The sequence below is a fragment of the Grammomys surdaster genome, unplaced genomic scaffold, assembly GCF_004785775.1.
Source record: "Grammomys surdaster isolate TR1022 unplaced genomic scaffold, NIH_TR_1.0 130, whole genome shotgun sequence".
Classification (NCBI taxonomy): Eukaryota; Metazoa; Chordata; class Mammalia; order Rodentia; family Muridae; genus Grammomys; species Grammomys surdaster.
In genome coordinates this window covers 5,636,180-5,646,303 of record NW_021604588.1, presented here as the reverse complement: position 1 = coordinate 5,646,303, position 10,124 = coordinate 5,636,180, and the positions used below count along the sequence as shown (strand labels likewise).

Sequence of the window (10,124 nt, the reverse complement as noted above, 5' to 3'; positions counted from 1 at the left end):
ATCACAACAACTACCATTAAGACTTAGGTAAAAGTCAGAACTTAAAACTAACCGCATAGAAAGGGTGGCTGGAAGTATAATGCTTCTAAAACTGTATTGAACCATGAAATAAACAAACTGGTGAAACACATTAGGTTGTATATTAGGAGATTTAGATTATAATAGAGTAAGTGTGGAATTTGTAGGGGGAGATGAATCATTAATGATATCATTATAACTTAAAATGGCCATATGCTCAACATTTACAGCATCAGAGACCGCAATGTAAAAAATAAAGTTATAGAAGTACTAGAGGAGGTGGGATTCCATTATGACATAGGAATGGGGAAGAAGTCTTGCTTTAAAATGTAAAAGGAAAATATATTGCAGAAAAACTACACATAACCAAAAACTGATGACATACTGAGAGGTTGCCAATAACTATAAATAAATCATTCACAGGAAAAAAAAGTAGGAGTTGGGGGAGATGACATTTTCTTCAGGTGTAGCCTCTGGTAATTTTCCCAGTGCTCCAATAAGTAGCCCTTATAAAAGCCATTGGGTCACTAAAACTAAAGGGAGGGAAATACAACAGAAATATGCTTACTCTTTTTCTAAAAAATCTTAAGATCACCCTATTTTACATTGAGAAAACTCCACTGGTTTTTATGTAAGAACATGTATATTAAGTTACATGTTTAGGTTATGAAAAGTAGATGCATAGAACAAAAAAACCTGGGAATGATATTGGCAGAGGATGCAAGAAATAAAAGTCTTCCAGGAGCTCCCATTGATCTCATTCATGAAGGTGAAGCTATGGCCCCACTTAATACCATGGACTGAGCATTAATTTCAATATGCATTTTGGGAAGACAACTAAGCAATAGTTGCTTTGTTTGCATATTGAATTTAGTATTAAAGTTGTTCAAGTATCTTTAGAATAATGTCATTTGTCCATTAGATGAATTCTAAATAATTTTGTGCCACAATTAGTATATTGGAATTTTTATATATTGTGATAAAAGTAAACAAGTTGGTGATACTGCATTGCTTTTTTAAAGGTTTTTTGGTTTTTGTTTTTGAGTCGTGTACATGTGTGGGTATTTACATGCTATTGTAGTTGCTGGATGCTGCCAGAGGTTTTTGGATTTCCCAGGGAATTGAATTACAATTGGTTATGGGTGCTAGGAACTGAACTCTGGTACCCAGTAAGCAAGAACATAGTAAATAACCTTATTTACAGGCTATAGATGTCAAGGGACTTCCACTGGTAATAGGACAGTAATCACAGGTAAGAATGGGCAGAGTGGACTTAAAGCACCAAATACATAAACATTTCAAAGTTCATAGGAATGATTGGTTTCCATTTTTGGTAGTATAGCTTGTTTACTCTGAAAATTTATAAATTTATGTTAAAGAAATATATTTTAGAGCCAGGCAGTGGTGGTGCACGCCTTTAATCCCAGCACTTGGGAGGCAGAGGCAGGTGGATTTCTGAGTTCGAGGCCAGCCTGGTCTACAGAGTGAGTTCCAGGACAGCCAAGGCTACACCGAAAAACCAAAAAAAGACAAAACAAAAAGAAATATATTTTAGTAATTGTTGATAGGGAAAGTTCTTAAAAAAACAGAATAACAAAACAAAAACCCAAGAGATACAGCAAAGATAGAATTAGTGAAAACAGATCTTGCACAACAATCATTGAAATGTCTAAGCCACTAGGCAACAGGTAGCTTTAAATGTTGGTAATGTTTGTAATTTGGTGCCTTCCTCTGGCCTCCAGTACCAGGCACCCACATGGAGCACAGGTTTACATATAAAACACCAATACGCATTAATGAAAAATTTTAAAAGATGAAACAACTATTTAGCAGTTGTTCTATTCATTGTCACATAAATATATAATTTCTAGATATAATTTAGAATATCTTGTTTAACTCTCTGTCTATTGTTATCCAAAAACTGATAGTAACTGCAGACCAGAGAAGTTAGCCCAGGGATATAACATAGAAAAGCAGCCTGTCAATTGGATCTGACATCTAGAAGTTTTTGTGAAATCACTCTAAAAAAATACATTATTTCGCTATTAAACATCAAACTTGAAGAAAAACACCATACTTTCACAGAAAATATTTTTATTTCACTCTTATACCATGTGTGGGAGTAATATGCTTTAAAGTTAAAAGACAATAAAATTCAATGACAAATAACCACATTTATTTAAAATCTAAAAGTAATTTAACTCAGGATCAAGTAGACTAAACATAAGAGACCCTTATAAGATCTAGGGTTTGGTCTTAAGTCTCTTGTCAGGGTTGGCTTCTGGGCAGGTTCTGAAACTGTTTTACCATATTGCTCGCTGGACTCCAGAAAGTAGCCCATGGTCAGCTAAGTGGCGGAAGACAATGCGACTAAGTCTCCAGCGACGTTTAACACCACGTGGGCGAGATGTCATAACACACCGATTTCTGATTCTAACAGGACAACTATCCCGTGGAAGGGCAGCAATTTCATCACCAGCCATTTCCTAGGGGGAAATTATAACAGGTCATGACTCGGAGCTACAGGAAAGGAAGGATGGGCTAGACTCTCAGCCATTGAACCTCGGGTATGGTAGGAACAAACCAGAAATGTTTGGTGTTTTTTCAATGTGATTTTTTAAGATTAAAATAAACATAATCCACAAATAAAAATGAAGTTCAGTGTATTTCTATAAACAGCATATACTATATAGCCGTCACTGAATTATAAAATAACATCAGCCCCCAAGGCTGATAATGCCTCCCTTCTAAGGGCACTGGCTAACAGCTAATATGTACACTAATACCATAAATACACACTTTTCCTGTTGCAAACTGTATGTTATATGCCCATAGAATACATTGTATTTATTTGTTTGGTTTGTTATTCTACAATATGCTTGTTAGACCATCTACACTGTTCTAAATGTCATTAATAACCTCACTCTCCTTGATGCTAGTTTGATTGAGTATGTGGGAATTCCTTTATGTATTTTGTAGGTGGTGGAGATCTGAGTGTTGGGTTCAGACCTGCAGCTGAGGTGACTATTTAACATACCAAAGCAGATCTATCCTCCAGGCTTAACCAGCATTCTTCAATTCTTGCCTGAACTTTCCAGCTCAGGGCCTGGTCTTCCACTTCCTGAGAGGCTCTTCATGATACAATCCAGACATTTTAGCTCTCGTTCTCTCTCATTCTTGTTTCTTTCTCCTCCCCGCTCCCCTTTCTGTCTTAGACTTTAATATTGCTTGGATTTGGCTCATCTTGCCAGCAGAGATAACCTCTCACCGAGTGGGTTCTGTTTTGAGTTGTGAATAATGCTGCTCTATACATCCATGTTTAGGTCATTTACAAAATATCTATGAATCCATGTATTGCCCCATACAGACACACATAATTTTTGAAGGACAAAAGCTTTAAGCATCTGAGCTGATAATACTAGGAAAGGCCATGGCTTGAGACTAGTAAAAAGTTTGATTACCAAGATCCTCAAAACCTTTTGATGAAGATTCTGACTACTGTAGAAATAAAGGAGGGTGGCCAGACAAGGTGTACGTTAAAGAGTAATATTTGCAATGTCCATGGATCTTGTACAAGTAATGTCTAATGAAACTGGTAAGTCAGATTGTCAATAAAAACTTACCAGATGTGTTGGTACACCAGTGACCTTTGATAGAGTGTGGGGGACACACAAAAAAAGTACACTAACATTTAAAAAGACAAAAATTGCAATACCTAGAAAACCACTAAGTTAATAAATGATTGGATATGCAAATATGCTGATATCTAAAAGGGTATGCATTTCTTGATATTAGAAATATGTGGGGAATTGCATAAAACACAATGAGGTCAATGAACAAATACTAAGTACTATACAAGAAATGTACCGACTTATCTATGCATACACTTCCTTGTCCTCAAAAACTGACATTGGAACAGGAAAATGAAAGCAGAAAAGAAAGCACTTAGTTCACAAAAGAGCATATTGGGAAAGCCTTCTGGAACTGGACATAAATTTAACTTGTAAGCACTAGACAGCCCTGGTCGTTTAGATAGCTAATTATCTTCACTGCTACTGCTGGTGCTAATACTAGAAGCATTTCTTCTGGTGTATATGGGGAGATGTTCTTCATAAATCACTCATTTGCCCTCTGGCTTAATAGACAATTAAAATATATCTAATTATATACTGGCACATAATTATCTTTCTACTCTTAACAAATATCAAACGAAGAATGTACCACTGACTGATTACTACTCTATATTTTAGCATATCATTTCTTCACTTTATAACCTCATGTGTGTGCCTGTCTGACCAATTCACCTTGACCCTTATGGACTCCCAGCTCCTGGCAGCTACCCTTCTACTCTCTCATTCCACAATCAACATTGTCTTGAGCTGAGTGCCCAAGGCTGTCTTCTCCTAGTAAGTGAAAGAAGTGTACCCCGTTGTGATAAAAGCCACAAGAGAGAGGTCCTGGGAACAACTCAGTTTTCTGCTGATTTAGTTAAAACCAGATGAAATTTAAAAGAAGATACTGTAGCCAAACAGTGGTGATGCACACATTTAATCCTAGCACTCGGGAAACGGGGGCAGGGGCATCTTTGATTTTGAGGTATGCAGATCAAGTTCCAGGACAGCCAGAGCTGTACAGAAACCCTGTCTTGAAGAACAAACAAAACAACAAAATCATCCTTCCAACTTGTATAGTGTTTTTTATATGGACTTTTAGTAAGGTAAGTAGCCTAGAGTTTAATTTAAATTTCCTACAAGCCCCTTCTGTATAGGTATTCTGTCACCACTTAAATATAAAGCCTCAGGAAGCCAAACAGGTTTGACACCCTTTTATTCAACCAGAAGTACATGGCAAGAAAGGAAGGCTAAATGAAAGACAACCTAACCATGGAAGGGGCCAAAGGAGTTCAGGGGGCAGGTTGGAGGATGCACCATACATCCATGCATCAGCAATACCTCCATGAGGGTTCCAAGACTAGGATGACACTGGGGAGAGTTTGGGTCAAAATCCTTGTCAGTGTCTATGTGGTCAGCACTCACTAGTACTTTCTAGGGACTGTATAATGAAACAGCTGAAGAACTAGGAAAGACTGAATAGTTGTCCATTATCCTAAACTTACCAAAGTCAGTTTTAAGGCTATTTATGTTGACTTGAATATTTGATCTTATTCTCTAGAAATTACATTAAGAAGTTGCAATAAAACAGCATCAAAAATATGAGGATAGTTAATGATTTTGTGAGAGACAGGGACTCGGCTGGCTAACCTGAAGGTCTTTCGGCAAAATGGTATTCTTTCTGAGTGAATTGATCCGGAGCCTCTCATCTGCATATTCATAAGCCATTCTTCGTCTCTTCACATCACGCAACATTCTCCAGTCTACATAGTAACTTCGAACTTGACCTGATGCTGATGGAGGAACTGCCTGAAAAAAGACAGACAAGGATCATGGGTGCTGCAAGTGTTTTTCCAATCCTACAAACTTCTTTCCAATATATGACTTTCAGCAGTGAAAATGTTTTAAATTATATTTGGCATGTATGAGTCCACATGTATGTGTGCTTGTATACAATGGGCGTGTGGAGGTCAGAGGACAACTTTAGTCAATCAGTTCTGCATGTGTGTGCATGTGCACAGGTATGTGTGTGGAAGGTGGAGAGGGCAACGTTTCTGTGAGTCAGTTACTCCATCACATGAGTCCTTAGGATTAAACTGACAGGCATGGTGGTAAGCATTTTACCCACTGAGCCATCTCACCAGGGGAAGATTTTATATTTTTAAGAATTAATTTATTACATTTATTTGTGTGTGCATACTACAACTTTTATGGAAATTGCAGGAGTGTTCCTCTTTCTTAAGTTGTTGTTACCTGCACCCACACCCTTAGGTTCTGATGACGTCAATGTCCCTTAGTTATAAAATTAGAAGCAATCTGAAGAGAATTTCCAAACTCACACTACCATACCTCCGCCCCCTCAGCAGTATTTGTATTACTCTATACCCTCCCATTGGTTATATGACGCCTCTCTCCATTACAGTGGCCACGAACCATGGATATGGCTAGTAGGCACTGGAACTGTACAAGTGGGGACATAATTCTTGGTATTAACTCGCTTAAAATTTCAAATAGCAAACAACTTTGTTTTTGGTACAACTGTAAAAGTTAGCATCCTAAATGCGATTTATTTTCAGTGTCAGATACATAAGACTTTGAAACCTGCTTCTAACAGAAGAATGAGAATGTCACATAAGTCATTCTAATTTTGACTTCTTAGGATATGGATTTACCTGACTAAAAATATCTATCAAAATTAACCGCACCTACTTTTTAACTTCAATGTAAATACTAGAAAAAAATATAAATCACCCTTGTGGTTTGCATGACATTGCTACTGGACAAAACTGCTATTTGTGACCTAACCACATTCCTAAAGTCAAACTTCATACACAACTCTGTATCTCTCCTTCCTTTCCAAAAAAAAAAAAAAAAAAAAAAGGCAGATCTCTGGCGAGTCTTCCATGTTCTCTATCATCAGTGTTCCCTACTCTAGTAGATCTTTCCCGCTAAAATACAGATGTGATGCAATGTAAAGAAATGTATGATGTAAAGAAAAAACCCAGATTGATACCCCTCCCCAGCAAAACTGTCCAAGACTTCTCCAATTTCCTTTGCTACTCTTCCCAGTTTCTGTCCGCATAACACTCCCATTCCTCAACTCTACAGCCAATTCTCAGCCCTTCCTTTAATTAATCCTTCAGTTTTAGCAGTGGCTTGCTCCCTATTCGAAATTCTGTCACCATGTGCTTCCAAGCCACCACTACATGTCTCCTTGCACAATCGGAGCCTCTGAGGTCTCAATCATCAGACTGCCTTTTCGTCTCCATTTACACGCAGTTCCTTATAAACTGGAGTCATTCTCGCAGCTTTCAAATCACGGATCCACATCTGAATACCAAACCCTCGATTGCTGCTTAGGGCTCTCCTAACCTAGCCAGAACGGGAAAGCAGAGAGAAGGAGCCTTGGGATTGGTCCTCCGTGCGCATTGTAGGTGACAGGGTTACGAGAGACCCACAGTACACGGAATTCAGGGAAGAGGTGGGCTGGCGAGAAAGGCAGGGGCCTGACCTGCCGGAAGGTCCGCAGCAGCGAGCCTAGCACGGACACCGCCATGTTGTCTGCCTAGCCAGCCAACCACCGCCGCGTTACCACACCGGAAACAGGTTGTGTGGAGGCGGGGCTTGTACCTCAAAGGGCGGGCCCGAGGCAGGATTTAGCCTATAAAGAGGGAGAGGTTAGGTGGGATTTGCGCTCTCGCGGTATTTCACAGAACTTGGGCAAATCGTCTATCCGGACTGCCCACTTAGGCAGAAGTGGAACACTGAGGCTGCGCGATGTCTCCTGGAGAACGTGGTTCCTCTGTCCCAGCCCCGCCCAACCTGCGCCTGTATTGTGCGCGTTGGCGCCACCCGGCGGAATCTTGCCAGGATTTCTCACTCAGCCTGCAGAACTGGCATAGGTCACATTTCTACTGTAATGATGGTGGTAGCGGCCCTGATAGATATTCTGCTTGCGTGTCAAGGATTTTAATATATATTATATCATATTATATTTATTACGTTATATTAATTATATTATATTGTATCATATCTGTATTAAGGTTGTATTAGGTTTTACTTTTTTTGTCACCGTGTGTTGGATAGTGGTAGTGGTATGTGTGCATGTGCTATTTAAAACCTGCTGTTTTCCGTCTAGAACAGGGCACTTTCCTGTCATCTTCCTAGCCTGTGAGGAACAGCCCATTGAGCTATTTACACAGGAACCTTCCAGGAAGAAGGAGAGTCTTTCAGAGTTTCAACTTATTGAACATTTCTAAGGGGCTAGGGAAAGTCTGACTGAAACCATATGGCAGGATAAGACAACCAGGAGTCCCTGCCATCATACTAAGATCTAAAAAGTTCTAGAGCAGCAAGCAGCATCAGGCAGGCACCTGCCTCAAACCCCTGTTAAACCCACTCCCACTCCCCACCCGCCACACCACACACAAACACAATTGGGCATCGTCTATGCTCATCTCAGAACACGGGTACATGGCAGACTCTTTTATTATGTTTTCTGTTGTTGTAAGATGCCTGTTTCCATCTGGGATAAGATGGATAGGGAGGTGGAAAGATCTGGGAGATGAGGGAGGGGACATATATGAAAAAAATTTTCTTTTCAGTTACAGACAAGGAAGAGTTTCACTAATGCAGTATTATTTCAGCAAAGCTAAGCTTTCGGAAGGGCCTTGGAAGTCAGAAAGATATGCTTACAGGCTATAGAGTAAGAGATTAGTTTTATACAATTAAACTATTGCACAGACCCATGAGTTGAATTCCTAAAAGGCCCAGAAAAAAAAGTCAGAAAGTTAAATTCAGTGTGCCTATTTACAATATCTCTGAAAGTTAAAGTTTTGTTTTGTTTTGTTTTTTTCCCAAGACAGGGTTTCTCTGTGTAACAGTACTGGCTGTTCTGGAACTTGATTTGTAGGCCAGGGTGGCCTGGAACTCATAGAGATCTCTTTGCTTTTGCCTCCAAGTGCTATTGAGATTAAAGGTATGTGCCATTATGCCTGGCAAAAGTTAAACTTACCTCATTTTTCCATAATACATTTCTTAATTTTTCACACAGGGGCTATAAACACAAAAAGGCAGGACATGGGGAAGGGGATGACGCAGGAGCGTAGGTGTTCAGGTGTACAGATATCTTCCAGAACAGAGTATCAGCGAGGTGAAGGTTCAGGGAACAGGTCACTATGACTCTATGATTCACTTGTTCCTTATCTAAGCTGGTACTTCACACCAAGGCTACCTATCTACAAGGTCTATGACTATTAGTTCTCATCCAGGCTGGTAAATTTCCACCAAAGCTACCTGTTTACAATATCTTATAGCTATCTGTTTCAGTAGTTTTCCACAGAGACCAAGACTTTGTGTTAGCAAGCTGACTTAGGCCTATTGCTGATTTTAGGCCTTCACTGTATAAGCAAGGCTGCCCCTGACAGGTCTGCTTACTTGTATAGTCAGCAAGTAACACAGACCACATTTTTCTAATGATCCAAGGTAATTCACCAGACTAACAGAGAAATCTCCAAAGAAAATAACTGGAAATTGCACTAAATAGTGCTTTAACTAGCAATAAGTTTAATAGTAAAACAAGTAAAAGTATACATTATATTTTTTTTTCAGTGAGCTTTCAGTTTGAGAAACTGAATAGAAGTAAATCTTAAGTCTTGCTTGTTTGTTTGTTTGGGTTTTTTTTTTTAATGAACCCAATAAAACTGGCAATTCATTGAAAACTGGGAGATTCATCAGCAAAACCTCAGACAATAATACATCTATCCTGTGGAGAATAGCCTTTTAGTAATTTGGGGAGTAGCTGAGATACAATGTCTTGTAGTCTGTCAGAGGGAGGCCTTGGGGAGAGCGCACTTTCTCCCTCTGTTCTTGAATGTATTGAGAGACTTTATTTGGAGTCGTCTCATAGTGAGCTTCCATGAACAAGAAGATAGTATATGCTGCTAAACAGGCTAAACGGCCTTCAAGATAAAACTTCCCCCCTCCCAGTTTCTTTGCTTCTGCATTAAAGATTATTTAGAGATCAAAGTATTTCTTGAGATGGGTGCCTATCAATATTGTTCTCCAGCAACCCTGTCCCCTACCCCACCTAAAAACTTTGTCTGGAGCTGGCACTACATACCACTGCTGTAGTCTTCCTGAATGAATACTTTCCTGGACACCCATGTGTGCTGCGGCCTTGTGAAGAGAACTTGCTGAGTCCTCCGGCTGCTGTCTTGGCACCTTTATTAGCTTTCTTTGTGTAACACTAGTTTTGAAAACAAATTTCCCCTGGTGGGCTATGTTTCCATCCTTCATTAGAGCATGACAAGGAACATGGCCAGGAACCCATCTCCATGTGTGTCGTAAGAACAGTCAGGAAAACTGTATCTGTCTAGAGCTGGATATAGGACCACGGCCAGAAAGACTTCAAGCCCCTGGAGTCTGGTGGATCTGATCTTTTACTTTGTTGAAAATGACAAATTATGGTAATGGTAGTGCATGCCTGTGATCCCA

The 10,124-nt window shown here is 39.5% G+C and overlaps 1 protein-coding gene across 1 annotated transcript; it reads right to left on the bottom strand.

Annotated features, from left to right (window-relative positions):
- Window positions 1–2,095: 2,095 nt before the first annotated feature.
- Window positions 2,096–7,237, bottom strand: Mrps14 (mitochondrial ribosomal protein S14). Its single transcript, XM_028760307.1, has 3 exons — window positions 7,141–7,237; window positions 5,280–5,438; window positions 2,096–2,504 (listed from the first exon to the last, which is right to left on the bottom strand). The coding sequence occupies exons 1-3, from the start codon at window positions 7,183–7,185 to the stop codon at window positions 2,322–2,324; spliced, it is 387 nt and encodes a 128-aa protein (XP_028616140.1). The 5' UTR covers window positions 7,186–7,237; the 3' UTR covers window positions 2,096–2,321.
- Window positions 7,238–10,124: the final 2,887 nt, after the last annotated feature.